Source organism: Lutra lutra, chromosome X, assembly GCF_902655055.1.
Source record: "Lutra lutra chromosome X, mLutLut1.2, whole genome shotgun sequence".
In the NCBI taxonomy this organism is placed as follows: domain Eukaryota; kingdom Metazoa; phylum Chordata; class Mammalia; order Carnivora; family Mustelidae; genus Lutra; species Lutra lutra.
This window is the reverse complement of record NC_062296.1, coordinates 74,906,253-74,926,394: the sequence shown is the minus strand read 5'-3', so window position 1 is coordinate 74,926,394 and position 20,142 is coordinate 74,906,253. Positions and strand designations below refer to the sequence as shown.

Genomic DNA, 20,142 nt, shown 5'->3' with positions numbered 1-20,142 from the left:
TAACATATATGGCCAGAAATCTGTTTGGTTTTTTTTCCCTGAAAGTGGATTTTGATTTGCTCTACCATCTTTCTATCCTTTATATAAGCAGCGAAACATTCATTTTAAGGTTGATAAATGGCAAGGATGCCATTTGTCATGGCTCACCCTGAAGAAAGGATGTTCAAGAGATGGTGAGCACTTTCGTATTTTAGTGACTTTCCCCCTTCCCCCCACACTATATGCTTTAGTGCTATTTTCTCATTAGCTGTACTTAATGTGATATTAAACCTATCCTTTGAGGTTTTAATTTTTTAAGTTTTTGTTTAAATTATAGTTCGTTAACATACAGCATTACATTAGTTTCAGGTGTACAACATAGTGATTGAACACCTTCATACAATACCTGGTGCTCAATACAAGTGCACTCCTTATATTTTTCATTTTCAGGAGTTTCAAAAAATTGTTTATTCCAAGTTGGTTAGATAAATTTTGCAAACAAGTATAGAAATATCTATATATACTTTATGCTTGTCTTTTCTTTGTTTTAAATGTGATGGTTGATAGCCTAAAAATCTGTATTTTCACCATAGAGAGTAGAGAGAGAGCTGCTCTCTATTCTTTTTCTTGATTTTTGCTCAAGGCCTCTTATTTCCTTTTGTTCTTAGTTGCTTTTTGTTTTTTTTCAATGAGCTGATTATATCCCTTAGAATATTATTTTTGTGGATTCTCTGGAGTTTAGGATGAAGGAGAACTCTTCTAGAAAGGATTTCCATTTGCTTTGTCAGTTGTCTAATATATGATACTCTGGGATCACTACAAATTAAATGAAATTCATGGCTTGAGGTTTTTGAGGGACTCAGTAATATGAATTTGTTCTGTAAATCTACCTTAACAATGTGTAAGGATTTAGGGAAGGTCAAGTTTAATATGTTTCATCATTATCTTGAGGGTGTAGCCCTTAGCTTTACCAGATGGGGTTTCTCTCCAGTGTGGTATTTAACCGTGCCCCCGGCTCTTCCAGTCCTTTGCCACCATTAAACCTAGGCTATGACAACTGGGAATACAAGGTCCAGTTAATGCCCTCAAGGAAATATCCTCAGTTTTCCACTTAATTCTTTACGTTCTAGTTTTACTTAGCTTCTGGCCTAGGAATCTTATGCAATATTTTATTTTGAGGGAAAAAAACATTATATTTACTTATTTTCTTTTTTAATTTAAATTCAAGTAGCCAACCTATACTACATCATTAGTTTTAGATGTAGTGTTCAATAATTTATCAGTTGTGTCTAACACCAGTGTTCATCACATCATGTGATTGAGGTAAACTTATGCTAATTGGCTAGAATTCTTTTTGCTTTTTTCATTTTAGATTCTTGCTATAGGTAAGAAAGGATTACATGGAGCCATAGAATCAGAAGGAAAAAACCATTCTACTCTTAATAATTCCAAAATTAAAAAGCCATATTTAGTATACTATAACTCTGGATTTTTAAAAATGTTTATGATAATAAGTTAGAGATTAAATAACTTACTCAAGGTCAGGCAACTTATAAATGATGGAAGTTGGATTTAAATCCCATCTACTTCACCTTAGCACCATGCTCCAAACCCTTAAACACTTCCTACAGGTGATAGGGGTTTCCACAATTCAGGGTTTAATAAATTGCCCAAATCTTTGTCTTAGGACCATGCTAAAACTGTAAGTTTTTAGATTCACTTAGATAGTTCTTAGCCATATAAGTCTTGGAGCACAGATGAATTTGTCAGGAATTAATTATAGGAGTCAAAATTAAAATAATATTAAGCCCATATTAGTTATAGCTCACATATTTCAGTCTTTTATATTTTTGTTTCATTTTTGTGCATAAACACAAACTTAATATTTTTAACTTTTTATTTCTATCAAAATAAATTTTTGTGCTAATTTTCATGTTGGGTTTATAGTATCTGATTGAATTAAGGATTTTTTTTTAGTTTGCCAGGCAAAGCACTTCAATCAAAATCCAAAAGCCTATCTCTTTTGTTTCCCATAACTTTGGTTTTTTTTTTTGTTTTTTTTGTTTTGTTTTGTTTTGTTTTTTTAATTTTATTTATTTATTTGACAGACAGAGGTCACAAGTAGGCAGAAGCAGGCAGAGAGAGAGGAGGAAGCAGGCTCCTGGCCAAGCAGAGAGCCCGATGCGGGGCTCGATCCCAGGACCCTGGGATCATGACCTGAGCCAAAGGCAGAGGCTTTAACCCACTGAGCCACCCAGGCGCCCCATGTTTCCCATAACTTTGAACAATGACTGGCACATAGCAGTTTCTCAATAAATATTTATGAGTGAATTGTGGGATAAATATACATGTATTATTAATATTGACTTGTGCTTTAAATGTTTTTTCAGCTACTAGACCAAGGAAAATATTTCCTTTTTGAAGAAATGCTCAAATCTTGATATGTCTTTCTTTTTAATAGAGTATCTTTCTAAAGCTTCTGAGTGCTTAAGTGTGTTATTGAATATATGTCATTAATGCTTAACAGAAAATCTATTAAATCTTAAGACACTGATATGTACTATCCCACACAATGTGTTTTCCTAACTGACGATGATTAAAAAAATAACTCTCAGGATAAGAGATCTCTTAAACATAGCCAGATACAGCTGACCTCCTCTTTAGAAGTTAACTACTTGTTGACTGATTTCAGATGCCTTAAGATGGAGTAACTAGGAATGCTAGAATCTAGCTCTATGAGACTTTCATTGTCAAGCTAGCTCAGGCATGTTTTCATGTCAACAGCCGAAGTATAACAGAGGAAGAAGAGATGTGTGAGTACTGGTCGAAGCCCCTGCTTCGTGACTTATAACATCCCATTGGCCCATGCAGGTCACATAGCCAACTGAGACTCAGAATGGAGGTTACATGGCAAAGGGTATAGATATAGTCAGGAGTGAAAAACTGGGACAATTAATACAACCAGCCTACTCTGTAAACCTAACTAAATGAATCTGTTCTCATAAAATACATCTGGCATTTCCACTATAACCTTCTGATCCCTTATTTGAAACTGAATTTTAAGAGAGTCTATCTTAAACACACATACATGTGCACATGTGCACACACACACACATATACACACACTTTGTTCATTTTCTGCTTATCTTATACTTTTTCCTAATGCAATTTGTTAGCTAAAATATTTATTTCTGTAGATACTAACAAAAGAATAGCAGGTTTTTAATTGAAATACCACATGGAATGAACTTTGTGTTAAATATAAGACAAATACTATCCACATGGCATTTATCAAATAAAATTTGTGTGTGTGGACATTTTATATACAAGCATACATTGCAAGAAAAGCATATATTTTAAAAATAAAAGTGAGCTGATCATTCTACAAACATTCCAGTTGCCTATTATAATGAAATTGTGTGTCAAGTGTCATTCTTAAAGCAATGGAGATGGCATTTGCATATCAGTTTAATTGCTTTGGATTAAACATTGAAAGATGAGAGCCAAGAGAGCTTATTAAGCTGAAATGAGGGCAAATGATAAAAAAGTGATATTATGTAACACTACATCTGGATACCTGTTGCTCTTTCCATTTTAAACCCTAAATTGCAATGTTTCTTAAAATTATCATTGAATGCACTGAAATACAATAAAAAATTAAAAGTATATATACACAATGGAATACTATGCAGCCATCAAAAGAAATGAAATCTTGCCATTTGCGATGATGTGGATGGAACTGGAGGGTATCATGCTTAGCGAAATAAGTCAATCGGAGAAAGACAACTATCATATGATCTCCCTGATATGAGGGAGAGGAGATGCAACATGGGGGGTTAAGGGGGTAGGAGAAGAGTAAATGAAACAAGATGGGATTGGGAGGGAGACAAACCATAAGTGACTCTTAATCTCACACAACAAACTGAGGGTTGATGGGGGGAGGGGGGTTGGGAGAGGGGGGTGGTGTTATGGACATTGGGGAGGGTATGTGCTATGGTGAGTGCTGTGAACTGTGTAAACCTGGCAATTCACAGACCTGTACCCCTGGGGATAAAAATATATTATATGTTTATAAAAAATAAAATTATAAAAAAGTTAATGCATAAATTGTGCTGCATAAATATAATTTTATTTGAAAGCCAAACTAGTTTTCTCTACTTTGTTAATATTTATTTGTTCTTAATGTACTAGACTGTAAGCTTTTGAAAGACATTATGTCTCATTTACTTTTGTGTCTTAAGGGCTTTGAAATAGTCTGTCCTATAATAGTTGCTCAATAAATGTGTGTGAATAGATGACTGAATAAATGCAAGGTAGAGCACCTCCCTCATAGTCACTGTTATAAATTTTAGGTGAATGGCTGGATGCTGTTGGTTTTGATTGGTCTTCCACTTTGCCTCTGGGAATCATCAGTCGTTAAAAGTGTAAAGTCCTTCAGCCACTATGGTGAAGTAGGCTATGTGGAGTGGGGCATGTATAAGGCAACTTCTTTTGTCAATCAGGGAGTTTCACATTTGAATGTTTGATTTGGGGCTTAGATTAGAAACTACCATTTGTTTTCTGTGTCCATAGCATCAGAAAACTGATCTCACATCATTTTATAAACCAATGATAACACATAACTCATTTATTTGCATTAGAGAATGAGCGCCACTTCCAAGTGTCCCTGTTACCAGAATTATTTCATGTTTGCCAGGTTGCCTCTATTGTTAGATAATCCAAAACATTTCCTTTATGTTTGGTGAGAATAATCCCTACATTTCAATTATTCTGGAGAATTTATTTTATGGACTGTCTAGGCAGCTTATAAATACTAGCTTCTTTAATACTTATCACAACTGTATAAAAAGAAGTTCTCATTCACTGACTCCATTTTGCAGATGAAGAAGTGAAGTGACTTACCTAGAGCCCTACAACTAGCAAGTAGCAGAGCCAGGTTTTGATATTAGACAGTGAGGCTCCCGAGGGTTGTACTCTTAACCACTGCGGTATGAGTGCCTAGGTGAGGCTTTCCTAAGGCCCCTGAAAATGAAGTATTTTGTATGCCACGTCATTTGGTTATTGTTTTAAATTTTTAATTGTGGTTAAAAACTCACAACATACAGCTTACCACCTTACCCATTTTCATGTATAAATTTCAGTAGTATTAGGTGTGTTCACACTGTTGTATATCAGACCTCTAGAACTTTTTCATCTTGTAAAACTGAAAAATTTCACATTGAACAGTAATTCCCCATTTTTCTGCCACATTGGCTTTGAATTCCTATCACCCCAAACATAGCACCCCAATCTAATAAAATTCCATCAGACTACTATCACATGCTGTAATAAAAGCTAAACAGAGACAGGAAAACACTGTTTTATTTGCATAGATGTATATGCCCAGAACTCAAAACCTTTAAGAAACATAAATGCATAAGAAATGGGATAAGTTGAAATAAAAAGGACAGTCTTACTGATTTGTCTTCTTCTTGTTCTTCAATTTGGCCTTAAAATTTTGTAAAAGAAAACTTTTCTGTTAAAATTCATCAGAATGACCTATGAGTGAATCATAACTTTAGGAACATTGTCTTGGTTTAAAAACCAAGAAGAAAAAAGCTGTATTTAATTTCTTGTTTCTTGTATATGATTTTTAGCCTCTGCTTGAAGAGAAATTACATTTAAATACTGATAAAAATACTATTATATATCTGATTTTTTACAGTAATAGTTCCCTTTAGTACTCTTGATGTTTTAAAAAGAAAATTGTGACATTCAATATAGAAAATATAATTCTGTATTACATATATTTATGGTTATATATAGAGCAAATTTTAACCAATTAAATAAAAATGCTAATGTTATAAAATTCATGCACAGTTATACAATCTCTGTTTGAAAAAAAAACTAAAAAATCTGAAAAGGATACTTAATCAATGTACATTTTCATTTCTTAGTTTTCTTTATATTTACTACTATATTTGATCCACAACTAATCTTGTGAAATAGGCTGAGGGCAGCTATAATAAGAGATGATACAGAAATAGACTCAGATTCCAGAGTGATGGTACTTAGGCTAAGCATTGCACTAGGAGCACAGAATAGAACCGAGTTCCTAGTTAAAGGGATTCAACCAAAACACAGAAGTGAGGAACAACCCAGCCCATCAGGAGCACCAGTAGTTTAAGTACTGCCAAAGTCACAACTGTGAATGGGGACATGGTAGGAAATGGGGAAGAGAGGGCAAACCCAGGCTCATATAGCCAAATAAAATAATTTGAATTTGATTCCACAGAGTATGCACATGCAGGAAAGGGTAATTGGCAATGCATCATGACACATGATAAAATGTCATGGATGAAAATGTTTTATCAAAAATCTATTTACTAGTGTCAGGATTCATTCTGCCCCCACTTTTTCATACTGTTACCTTACATTGGGTTGTTGGTTGTTCAGCTGTTGAGAAGGAAGTGTGAGTCCACTTCTGAAACTAGTAATACACTATGTGTTAATTAATTGAATTGAGATAAAAAAATTTAAAAAAAAGGAAGGAAGTCTGAGAATTTCTCTAAGAATCCCTCAAAGCCTACAAGTTAGAGTAGAAGTTGTTAGGCATATGGCTATGCAGATATATTTTCTTTTGTAAAGTATTTAAAAACTACTTGGTAATTAATTCTGTTACTTTGTGAATCATTCTAACACCAAACACTAAATGCACTGGCAGGCTCAGAGAAATAAATGATGAATGCCATCATACTTGGAGGACATGTAAAATGAAAGATGCTTACCAATCATCCAAGTAGATATCTGAAATAGCAAATATTACAATAAAATAAAGTCTTTTAACAAAAAATAACTATTTAACAAATATATTTTTATGTTTTCAGTAGTTCATTCTTTTCAAGCAAACTTCAATTCCAAAAACTCAGGAAGGTGACATTTTTGAGTGATATAAATCTTTATAGTTACATGTAATTATTTTATTATACTTTTTTAAGATTTATTTATTTGAGGGGGGAGGGACAAAGGGAGAGGGAGAGAAGCAGGCTCCCTGCTGAGTGGGAAGCCGGAAGTGGGGTTCAGTCTCAGTACTGAGCTGTAAGCAAGAGTTAGATGCTTAACTGACTGAGCCACTCAGGTTCCCCTACATATAAGTATTTTGAAAGTATTATCCACATTTATGAATTTACTTAAATTGGGAGGGAGCGGATCTTAATGTAGTCATTTAATTTCTTACTATAAAATGCTATCATAAAATACATTGTTTAGGAGCTACAAAAATCATTTTTAATTTGCAGCTATCTTTAAAGATATTTTCATACCACAATTATTTATTCTTTTCCCTATAATTCCCTGTTGTCATTTGTTTCATTGGTTTATTTAAACTTATCATTTTTCATTCACTTGACCATTGTAAATCAAGAAACTTTTACCTTTTCGCTCTTATTATTATTATCTTGTCTGGTGGGGACAAAATAATTGAGACAAAATAGAGGAGCAAGAGGCAGACAGCAGGTGCATTTGTATATTATGAAATGTTTACAAAATAATAAGCACCACATGAATAATGCATTTGAAGAAAATAGTCTGGCAAATGATATTGAGTCATATATCCAAATCATCCCTCAATTACTGAAGAACAAATTACAACTGCTAATGCATCCAGTTTTATCAGAAAGAGAATTCACCGTGTGGGGCACCTAGGTAGAGTTAAGAGGGCTACTGCTTATTTAATAGAAGATTAAAATCTCTGTATTTATATCTGTATCTATATGTCTATACCTGTACCTATATCTCTGTAATTTGAAAACCTAAAACATGTCTGTTGTTGTTGCGTGTGTGTGTGTGTGTGTGTGTGTGTATAAAACATTTAAAAGTCCAGTATATTTTTTTTGAAGAATTAAGTTCCTGTGGCTTATTTGCTGTTGATTGGCTTTCGTGTAGTATAATAAAACTATTATGTGCACTATTATTATTACTGTAGTTTATTTTAAGCTTAAATGTTTATTTCTTTCAAATATTTAGTATTTATATTAAAATTAATTTAACTTTAAATTTCTGTATTTAGTATATCTTACATTAACCTTGACAATAAACTTAAGAAGTGAATATTCCTATTCATATTTTACAGGTAAGGGAGTGCAGACTCAGTGAATTTAGGAAATAGGCTTAAGGTTAGCAAATTGCAGAGCTAGGATATGGACCTGATGGTAGCTAATACCAAAGTCCATTCTTTTTCTTTCATTAGAACATTTCCCTGTTTTTATATAAAAAGCACTGGGTTCTGCTTCTCTGGTTTGTATACCTAGCGATGTAAAATACTGAGATGTTAAAGACAAAGATAGAATAAATACTCAAACTCTCTGCTTGTGTTTTTTTGTTTTGTTTTGTTCATTCTTTCCCGTTTAAAAAGAGAGAGAGAGAGAGACAGAGAAGTAACGCAAGACCTAGGATTTTGGAGTAGTTTATGTGCCTTTCTTCATTTTACCTTTTGGCTGGTTTGCTGTCTGAACACTAGGTGGAGGCGGCCCAGCTCTCTGGGCGACTACTGTTGTCAGGGCCACGGGGCCCTGCAAGATTCTCAACTGTTGTACCTGCTGCTGTGGCTGCCGCTGCAAGGCAGGGGTCTGCTGCAGTGTGTGCTGGGGATGAGGTCGGCTCTGCTGGGGTCTTCTTTGACTCTCTGCAGAGTTAAGCGGAGCCAATACTGCCGGCTGGGGCTGCAGAAAACTTCCTGCTCCAGGGAGGTTAAGGACAATGGCTTGCTGAGCAGATGAGGCTGTGCTCTGACTGGTTGAACCTTGTGCACTTGAACTCTGTGGCACTGGCTCCTGAGGACCAGTAGTTGTGGGCTGTTGGAGTTGTGGTTGTGGAATAAATTGGTAGAGCCACTGCTGCTGAGGCTGCTGCTGGGTGTTCAAAAGTAGTGAACCTTGTGGAAGCTCCAGTAGAGTTACTGGACTGATACTGGAGGCATTTTTTAAAATAAATTGAACACCTATTTGAGGAGCCTGTGGTGCAGGAGGCACTACATTTGGTGGCCGAGCTTCTGAGGACAGGGTGCTAGACTTGATATCCACAGGAGCTGTGGTCCCAGAGGTAGAGCCCTTGCTGCAACTGGAACCCCTCCCCAAAGCCTGGGCTCCACAACCAGAGCCCACCACTTTGATGATGCTGTGGCCTGCAGAGCTGGACATGACTGGGGTGGCCAGGCTTCTTTGTGATGAGCTGGCAGTAGACAGGGTGGCTGCAGGAAGTGTGTTCACTTGATTTACTTCTACAGAGGATTTCTTGGAGATGGCCACGACCTGGGTGGCCAGGGTTCTTTGTGATGAGCTGGTACTCACCAGGGTGGCTGGAGGAAGCATGGTAACTCTAATCACTTCTGCAGAGGATTTCTGAGAAGGGGCTGTGACCTGGGTGGCCACTGTTCTTTGTGATGAGCCAGTAGTTGACACGGTGGCTGGAGGAAGCATGCTAACTTGTATCACTTCTGAAGAGGATTTCTGGGAGTTGGCCATGACCGGGGTGGCCAGGGTTCTTTGTGATGAGCCGGTAGTTGACAGGGTGGCTGGAGGAAGCATGCTAACTTGTATGACTTTTGAAGAGGATTTCTGGGAGTTGGCCATGACCGGGGTGGCCAGGGTTCTTTGTGATGAGCCGGTAGTTGACAGGGTAGTTGACAGGGTGGCTGGAGGAAGCATGCTAACTTGTATCACTTTTGAAGAGGATTTCTGGGAGTTGGCCATGACCTGGGAGGCCAGGGTTCTTTGTGATGAGCTGGTAGTTGACAGGGTGGCTGGAGGAAGCATGCTAAGTTGTATCACTTCTGCAGAGGATTTCTGGGAGTTGGCCATGACCTGGGAGGTCAGGGTTCTTTGTGATGAGCCGGTAGTTGACAGGGTGGCTAGAGGAAGCATAGCAACTTGTATCACTTCCGCAGAGGATTTCTGGGAGTTGTCCATGACCTGGGAGGTCAGGGTTCTTTGTGATGAGCCGGTAGTTGACAGGGTGGCTGGAGGAAGCATGGTAACTTGTATCGCTTTCGCAGAGGATTTCTGGGAGTTGGCCATGACCTGGGAGGTCAGGGTTCTTTGTGATGAGCCGGTAGTTGACAGGGTGGCTGGAGGAAGCATGGTAACTTGTATCGCTTTCGCAGAGGATTTCTGGGAGTTGGCCATGACCTGGGTGGCCAGGGTTCTTTGTGATGAGCTGGTAGTTGACAGGGTGGCTGGAGGAAGCATGCTAACTTGTATCACTTCTGCAGAGGATTTCTGGGATTTGGTCATGACCGGAAAGGTCAGGGTTCTTTGTGATGAGCCGGTAGTCGCCAGGGTGGCTGGAGGAAGCATGCTAATTCGAATCACTTCCGCAGAGGATTTCTGGGAGTTGGCCATGACCGGGGTGGACAAGGTTCTTTGTGATGAGCCAGTAGTTGACAGGGTGGCTGGAGGAAGCATGCTAACTTGTATCACTTCTGAAGAGGATTTCTGGGAGTTGGCCATGACCGGGGAGGTCAGGGTTCTTTGTGATGAGCCGGTAGTTGACAGGGTGGCTGGAGGAAGCATGCTAACTTGTATCACTTCCGCAGAGGATTTCTGGGAGTTGGCCATGACCGGGGAGGTCAGGGTTCTTTGTGATGAGCCGGTAGTTGACAGGGTGGCTGGAGGAAGCATGCTAACTTGTATCACTTCCGCAGAGGATTTCTGGGAGTTGGCCATGACCGGGGAGGTCAGGGTTCTTTGTGATGAGCCGGTAGTTGACAGGGTGGCTGGAGGAAGCATGCTAACTTGTATCACTTCCGCAGAGGATTTCTGGGAGTTGGCCATGACCGGGGTGGACAAGGTTCTTTGTGATGAGCCAGTAGTTGACAGGGTGGCTGGAGGAAGCATGCTAACTTGTATCACTTCTGAAGAGGATTTCTGGGAGTTGGCCATGACCGGGGAGGTCAGGGTTCTTTGTGATGAGCCGGTAGTTGACAGGGTGGCTGGAGGAAGCATGCTAACTTGTATCACTTCCGCAGAGGATTTCTGGGAGTTGGCCATGACCGGGGAGGTCAGGGTTCTTTGTGATGAGCCGGTAGTTGACAGGGTGGCTGGAGGAAGCATGCTAACTTGTATCACTTCCGCAGAGGATTTCTGGGAGTTGGCCATGACCGGGGAGGTCAGGGTTCTTTGTGATGAGCCGGTAGTTGACAGGGTGGCTGGAGGAAGCATGCTAACTTGTATCACTTCCGCAGAGGATTTCTGGGAGTTGGCCATGACCGGGGAGGTCAGGGTTCTTTGTGATGAGCCGGTAGTTGACAGGGTGGCTGGAGGAAGCATGCTAACTTGTATCACTTCCGCAGAGGATTTCTGGGAGTTGGCCATGACCGGGGTGGACAAGGTTCTTTGTGATGAGCCAGTAGTTGACAGGGTGGCTGGAGGAAGCATGCTAACTTGTATCACTTCTGAAGAGGATTTCTGGGAGTTGGCCATGACCGGGGAGGTCAGGGTTCTTTGTGATGAGCCGGTAGTTGACAGGGTGGCTGGAGGAAGCATGCTAACTTGTATCACTTCCGCAGAGGATTTCTGGGAGTTGGCCATGACCGGGGAGGTCAGGGTTCTTTGTGATGAGCCGGTAGTTGACAGGGTGGCTGGAGGAAGCATGCTAACTTGTATCACTTCCGCAGAGGATTTCTGGGAGTTGGCCATGACCGGGGAGGTCAGGGTTCTTTGTGATGAGCCGGTAGTTGACAGGGTGGCTGGAGGAAGCATGCTAACTTGTATCACTTCCGCAGAGGATTTCTGGGAGTTGGCCATGACCGGGGAGGTCAGGGTTCTTTGTGATGAGCTGGTAGTTGACAGGGTGGCTGGAGGAAGCATGCTAACTTGTATGACTTCCGCAGAGGATTTCTGGGAGTTGGCCATGACCGGGGTGGCCAGAGTTCTTTGTGATGAGCCGGTAGTTGACAGGGTGGCTGGAGGAAGCATGCTAACTTGTATCACTTCCGCAGAGGATTTCTGGGAGTTGGCCGTGACCGGGGAGGTCAGGGTTCTTTGTGATGAGCCGGTAGTTGACAGGGTGGCTGGAGGAAGCATGCTAACTTGTATCACTTCCGCAGAGGATTTCTGGGAGTTGGCCATGACCGGGGAGGTCAGGGTTCTTTGTGATGAGCCGGTAGTTGACAGGGTGGCTGGAGGAAGCATGCTAACTTGTATCACTTCCGCAGAGGATTTCTGGGAGTTGGCCATGACCGGGGAGGTCAGGGTTCTTTGTGATGAGCTGGTAGTTGACAGGGTGGCTGGAGGAAGCATGCTAACTTGTATCACTTCCGCAGAGGATTTCTGGGAGTTGGCCATGACCGGGGTGGCCAGAGTTCTTTGTGATGAGCCGGTAGTTGACAGGGTGGCTGGAGGAAGCATGCTAACTTGTATGACTTCCGCAGAGGATTTCTGGGAGTTGGTCATGACTGGGGTGGTCAGGGCTCTTTGTGATGAGCTGATAGTGGACAACGTGGCTGGAGGAAACATTCTAACTCGAATAACTTCCATAGAGGGTTTCTGGGAGCTGGTAGTGACTGAGGTAGACAGGGTTCTTTGTAATGAGTTAGTAGTGGACACAGTAGGTGCAGGAATGATGCTAATTTGATTCACTTCCACGGAGGATTTCTGGGAGTTGGCACTGACCTGGGTGGCCAGGGTTGTTTGTGATGAGCTGGTAGTGGACAAAGCAGCTGGAGGAAACATGCTAACTCGAATCACTTCCGTAGAGGGTTTCTGAGAGTTGGTAATGACTGGGGTAGCCAGAGTTCTTTGTAATGAGTTAGTAGTGGACATGCTTGCTGCAGGAAGGATGCCAGCCTGATTAACTTCTACAGAGGATTTCTGAGAGGGGGCCATGACCTGGGTGGCTAGGGTTTTTTGACATGAGCTGGTAGTAAACAAAGTGATTGGAGGAAGCATGCTAACTCGAATCATTTCCACAGAGGGTTTCTGGGAGTTGTCTATGACCTGGGTGGCCAGGGTTCTTTGTGATGAGCTGGTAGTCGACAGGGTGGCTGAAGGAAGCATGCTAATTTGATTCACTTCCACAGAGGATTTCTGGGAGTTGGCCATGACTGTGGTGGCCAGGGTTCTTTGTGATGAGCTGGTAGTTGACAGGCTGGTTGGAGGAAGCATGCTAACTTGTATCACTTCTGCAGAGGATTTCTGGGAATTGGCGATGACAGGGGTGGCCTGGATTTTTTGGATTGAGCTGGTGGTGGACACAGTGGCTGCACGAAGTGTGCTAACTCGATTCACTTCCACAGAGGATTTCTGGGAGTTGGCCATGCCCTGGGTGGCCAGGATTCTTTGTGATGAGCTTGTGGTAGACATGGTGGCTGCAGGAAATGTGCTAACTGGATTCACACCCACAGTGGGTTTCTGAGAAAGACTTGGTGGCTTAGAAGCAAGAACAGGAGATGGAGATTTAAGAAAGCTGTTTCCTTGCCATGGAGTTAAACTGTTACCTGATGAAGTCTTTTCTGAGCTTAAGGGAAGTTTGATGGTTGGAGATGGATGTCTGAATCCCTTCCCCAGGACTGAAGACTGACCCAAAAGGATCTTGGGATGTTCAGTTTCTTTCCCTGGAGGCAGATGGCTGAATCTGGCTGAGTCGCTGGAACTATGTGAAGTGGTGACTGGACATTTGGCCTGGTGTAGGACTACCACCTCTGGCTCAGTGACTACCACACCAGCATCAGTCTTTGACCCAGGCAGGACACTATTTGAATGGTCATCTGTGGAGGGGTGTGGAGAAGATATCTGTCTCTCATATCTGACTTTTTTACGTCGTCTTCTTTTTCCAGAGATAAGTGGATCCTTAAGTGACTGCATCAAGGTCAGCTTTGTCTGAGACTCATCACCACCTTCATATCCAAATACAGAATCATCTTTTATCTCATGGGCTGGCCACACTGTTGGTTGTGAGCCATCACATTTGACAAAATTCTCCCATTTAGCATATTTCTGCACATCCACTTCAGAAGGTAAAGCCAAGTCACAGGGTCTCTGTTTCCACATATCTACATAATCTGCTGCTTTAGAAATTATGAAGTCAGAATTCTCACTTGTTTTACTTTCTTTGCTCTTTTTGCAAGAAGTCAATACTGTCAGCTCAGGAGGAGGTGGAGAATGAGACAGCTCCCAATGCTGACTCAGAGAGGGTGTAGAGTACCTCTTGAAGCTCCTTTTCATCGGCGGAGTGTTCATCTTTTGCTTGTTATAGAGCAGCCTATTTGCAGTGCAGGCTACGGATATAGAAGGATCCAAACACAGGGGTTCAGCGGTAGCCAAGATCAGCTGGCTCTCAAGTGACAGTTTGTCTTCCTGGGTCCATTTCTGGCCATCGCTGGTTATGGACTGCACGTCGCAGGCTAACGTCTGCATGGTCGGGCGCAGGAGAATGTGCCTGCTCTGGTAGCCCGGAGGTTCCCCACTGCTGCACTGCCTGTAGTCCCGCACCTGTGCTATGACACACCCGCAGTGGAAGAAGTTCACCTCAGATTTTTCCAGGAGGTCCAGCAAAACAGGAGGTAATTCTTCAGCATCCAGATATTCAAGAAATTCCCTTTCTTCATAAGGCAGCCGAATAGTCTCTGAATACGCTCCATGTTTCTCTTCGAGCATCAGTGAATATCCCTCTTTTCCTGGGTATAGGTTGACCACTAAACACGGCAACGACTCTCTCCTCATGAGCTTCTCTAGCAAGTTCACGTTGCTTCTTAGCTCCTCTGGAGCCTCAGGCTCTCTCCCACATTCTTCCACATAGATGTCGTAAAGTTTTTCGTAGAGAGATGCTTCCCCACTCGACGAGACTTTCCTTTTAGGAGGCCTCTGCTGGGCACCTGCGATGACATAGTCCGCACGGTCCAAAGCTCGTTCTAAAGCCTGTTGCATCATGGTACAAAAGGGGCCCCCAAAGAAGAGAAAATTCAAATGCCTAGCAGAGTGGGAAAAAAAACCCCACACTTCGGGTCAATATAGTCTTGCAAGCTCCGCAACTCCACAATGGAACCACCAGCTTAACTTCAAAATTGACACCAAGAAACCTACTAACAAGAAAGCAATACACAGAATTCTTGCAAGTCTCTGAAAAATACCTGTATCTGTACAGGCTGCCACCACTGCGCTGGGCCTTGCCTCACCTCGCCTTGCGTCGTTGCCCTTGGTTAGGCCGGAAGTCAGTGCGGAGGGGTCAAACTATAGAGCCTTCTGTGCGCTTGCGCGCTACCTCAGGCTGCACCTTCTGCCTCCTTGGCGGTGTGGTTTTCAGTGGTCTGTACTTCCTGTTGTGGTGCCTGCACTTCCTATTGGAAGTAGGGCAAGACGTCTGTGTCCAGTCAATGCAGTTTAACAGGATAATAACAACAACCTTTTATAGAAAGTGATTCAATGCCATCCTTTTCCCCACTTTGTTCTCATTAAGAGTAAAGAAAAATTACAAATATAAATATGTCCTATGTGCTTTCCTTTCCCTGTAGAAAATGTATGTTCAACCAACAGCTACTTTGAGAATGAATTATGAGGAAACTAATATGCTAGAATTGAGACAATAGTATCAGTGACAAGTGACTTGCCATGTAGGAGTTAACAATTTCCCTGGTGAGGCAAACAAATAATCAGATAAATAGAATACACCACAATTTATAGACGTGGGCAGAGTGATAAAAGAAGTTCTAAACATGGAGAAGTGAAAAAAAAAAACCTATTCCCAAAGGAGATGATAGTTGAGCTTTCTTAAAGAATGAATAGAAAGTTATCAGAAAAAAGGATTCAAGTCATGGGATTTTCTGAAGTAAGGAGAGAAATCTAGACTGGAGCTACGGATGAGGATGTTACCTATTTGAAATTATTTTGCAAAGAGTTCCCACCATGAGTCATTCATATTTCAAAGCTACTCAAAATAAAATTTATCTAATGATCCAGGAAATTAACCAAGCAGACATTTTTTTTTTTTTCAAATGAAGAAACTGACATTCAACCAACTGAGGTAATAGGCTCAAGATTATAAAATGGTAAGCAGTTGAGGCAGGGTACAAATCCAAATCTCTGACTGTGAAGCTTGACCTCTTTCCTCTTTTTTCATGAAATTAACCTTAAAAACAGGAGCATCTGGAAACATTGACAGGGAATTTGGTGGTAGGTGCCCAGCTGGACATCATCTTACATGCAAATTTTGTGTTTTTTTTTTTAATGTAAAACATTAAATTACTTATTTTGAAGCAAAATTGAAAACTCATGAAGATGCCCCATTAGAACCAGTCATGGAAAAATAAATACACAAGAATGGTGAAGAAGTTGTTTTGGAAATGTGTCAGGGGATGAGTGAAACAGGTGATGGAAATTAAAGTGTACATTTATGATGAGCCCTGAACAATGAAAGTATAGAATTGTTAAATCACTATATTATACACTGGAAAATGATATAACACTTTATGTTGATTATACTGGAATTAAAATAAAGTACTTAATAAAAAAATAAGTAATGGCAAGAGATTTGCCTTCCCAGATGTTATATTGTACTAAACAGTGTGTTTGTTGTATAAATATCAAGAGATGTAAGTCTAACAGTTCGATATCTAAGAAGTAATTCCCAAAATATGCAGGAGTTTGACACACAGTAAATGTGGCATCACATGTCAGTGGAGAAAAGATAAAGTTTTCACTCAGTCTTGTTTGTAAAAAAGGAAACTGGAAAAAATACTTTTTTCTGTCTTAACATTTCTGTAAAAATAAATGAATCAATGATGAAACTATAAAACTACTGGAAGAAAATAGTGAAATTTTTTAAAATGTATATAAGTACAGAGTACAAAAAGACTTTCTAAAAGTCCCCAAATCCAGAGGGTATAAAAGGATTGATGTAATTATTAGAGAGAAATAAAAAAACTCTCTCCATGTCAATCAAGATGAAATTAAATGGTAAATGGCAAACTGACAGAATATATTTGAAATAGAATTCAAAATAAACCAATATCCTTATTATAAGAAAATCCTGCAGCTCTGCCATACTGTTTTATATTTTGGGGTCATTTTTGTTGTTTCCACCAGTTGTCTTTATACTTATACCTTTATGTAATCAATCATCTTAGTATTCTTCTTTCCTTACTTTGATTTTTCTATGATGTCAGCTTACAATATTTTAATTCTCATGTATATGTTAACAAATCAGGTTACTCTATATTCCTTTCTCTCTTCTCTTTGCATTTTTTAGTTATGTTATTTCTACTTCTTCAGAGCAAATAATATTTACATATTATTCTTATAACTGTAATACTTAATACTGCCTTTATTTTAGTACCAGATCATCAATTATGTATGCTCACTACCAAGATTTCTCTAAATCTTTCTCCATTCTTACATTGTAAAAGTTTTTCATTCTCTATTTTTAGGAAGCATTTATGTATATGATATTTCCTGAGATTCTTTTTCTAATGCTTAAAACTTTGCTAGTAATAAAATCCTGGCTCATATTCTGTCCTTTCCTTTAGATTCTTGGAAATGTTACTCTGCTTTGTTGTGCTTTTTGTTTTCTTTTTGTAAGTGACTTGGCTTTCTCTGGAAGTTTGGAGGATATTATTTTTCATTTTATTTTACTTCATTTTATTTTATTTTTGATACAGTTAACATACAGTGTTATATTAGTTTCAGGTGTACAATACAATGATTCAACCATTCCATACATCACCCAGTTCTCATCATGACAAGTGGCCTCCTTAATGCCCATCAACTTTTCAACCAATCCTCCCACTCCTCTTCCCTCTGATAACCATTAAATTGTCCTCTATAATTAAGAATCTGTTTATTGGCTTATCTCACTCTCTCTTTCCCCTTGCTCATTTGTTTTGTTTCTTAAATTCTCCATATAAGTGAAATCATATGGTATTTGTCTTTCTCTGCCTGACTTATTTACTTAGCTTTATAGTCTCCAGCTTCTTCCATGTCATTATAAATGACAAGATTTCATTCTTTTTTATGGTCAAATAATATTCCATTGTGTGTGTGTGTCTGTATATATATTCCATTGTGCATGTGTGTGTGTGTATATGTGTATGTGTATATATACGTGTGTGTGTATATGTGTATGTGTATATATACGTGTGTGTGTGTGTGTGTGTGTGTGTGTGTGTGTGTGTGTATAATGCTGCTAAAAACATACAGGTCCATGTATCCTTTTCAATTAGTAGTTTTGTATTTTGGAGGAAGGGTAGGTAAAAACCCAGTAGTGCAATTATTGGATCCTAAGGTAGTTCTATTTTTAACTTTTTATGAAACCTCTTTACTGCTCTTCACAGTGGCTGCATCTATTTGCATTTCCACCGACAGTACAAGAGGGTTCCTCATTCTCCACATCCTCACCAACACCTGTTGTTTCTTGTGTTTTTGATTCTAGCCCTTCTGACAGGTGTGAGGTAATATCTCATTGTAGTTTTTTTTTAAAGATTTTATTTATTTATCTGACAGACAGAGATCACAAGTAGGCAGAGAGGCAGGCAGAGAGAGGGGGAAGCAGGCTCTCCGCTAAGCAGAGAGTCCGATGTGGGGCTTGATCCCAGGACCCTGGGAACATGACCTGAGCCGAAGGCAGAGGCCTTAACCCACTGAGCCACCCAGGTGCCCCCTCATTGTAGTTTTGATTTGCATTTCCCTGATGATGAGTGATATTGAGCATCTTTTCATGTGTCTGTTGGCCATCTGGATATTGTCTTTGGAGAAATGTATGTTCATTTATTCTGTCCATTTTTAAATTAGATTATTTGTTTTGGGGGGGTGTCAATTTATCTAAGTTCTTTATGTATTTTGATTACTAACACCTTATCAGATATATCATTTGCAAATATCTTCTCTCATTCAGTGGATTGCCTTTTAGTAGTATTGATTGTTTCAGTCACTATGCAGAAGCTTTTTATTTTAATATAGTCCAAATAATTTATTTTTGTGTTTGTTTCCTTTGCCTCAGGAGACATATTAGAAAGAAGTTTCTATAGCCAGTGGCAAAACAGTTACTGCTGTGTTCTCTTCTAGGATTTCAATGGTTTCAGGTCTCACATTTAGGTCTTTAATCCATTTTGGATTATTTTTGTGTATGGTATAAGAAAGTGGTCTAATTTTATTATTTTGCTTGCTGCTTTCCAGTTTTTCCAACACCACTTGTTGAAAAGGCCATCTTTTTTCTATTGGACATTCTTTCCTGTTCGTTAAAGATTAATTGACCATATAGTTGTGGGTTCATTTGTGAATTGTCTGTGTTTTCTATTCTGTTCTATTGGTCTTTGTGTCTGTTTTTGTGCCAATACCATACTGTTTTGATTACTACAGCTCTGTAATATAACTTGAAGTCTGGAAACTATGATGCACAATCACTTGTTTACATATAAAATTCCTATTGGGGTGTCAAGGTGAAATTTTCCTCTGCTTTCTGTGAGTGTGGATGTGCATATGTGCACATGTGTTTTACAACTGTTATTTGCTGAACTGATTATCATTTTTCTGGCTTTTACCCCTGAACGAGCAATAGAAGATACTTTGAACTGAGTAGAATAGGGAGATTCGATGGTTACCTGATTCCATATTTCAAGACCACCTTTTTCGCTGTCATTATGACATGTGGGTCTTATTATTTTTATTGTTGTTGGTGGTGGTGGTGGTAGTTTTTAACAAATGGAACATTTTTTCACAAGTCTGGTTTCTTCTGATTCTTTGACCAAATCTTGGTTCACTAGAGCCCTTTATTTATAGTCAGTTTCCTCCCTCACCTTCACCATTAAGGCTTCAAAGGAAACATTTCCTCTCAAAGTTATCTCACTCTCTTCCCAAGAAGAGTTGACCACCTCTGGTCCTGTGCTCTTTCTGTGCTCCTTTCTTTTGATACCTCAGTAACTATGGTCTAATCTACCTGGCCTCAAATTGTTTCTCAGTATTTGCCATCTCAAAATTTGGCCTCAAGGCTGTCTACAAATTAATAAAAATAAGGTCATTAACCTAGGAGGAAAAAAAAAAGGGGGGGTCAAAATGACATTTGACAAAAGTAGGAATACAAATACCACTTAAGTATATGAAAAGACATCACAAATAAGAGAATTATAAGTTAAGAATTTTTTATTTTAATAAAAGTCCTATTTTTACCTCTTACATTACCAAAGATTAACATACTTTATAG

General features: G+C 39.6%; 2 protein-coding genes across 2 annotated transcripts in view; one reads left to right on the top strand and one right to left on the bottom strand.

Annotated features, from left to right (window-relative positions):
* Positions 1 to 20,142, top strand: part of IL1RAPL1 (interleukin 1 receptor accessory protein like 1) — a 1,432,909-nt gene that overhangs the window by 757,666 nt on the left and 655,101 nt on the right. The gene's annotated exons all lie outside the window — the stretch shown is intronic.
* On the bottom strand, positions 8,424 to 14,879 carry LOC125092180 (transcription factor SPT20 homolog). The gene is made up of 2 exons (XM_047716541.1): positions 13,352 to 14,879; positions 8,424 to 11,407 (listed from the first exon to the last, which is right to left on the bottom strand). Exons 1-2 carry the CDS (start codon positions 14,877 to 14,879, stop codon positions 8,424 to 8,426), a joined length of 4,512 nt encoding a protein of 1,503 aa, XP_047572497.1.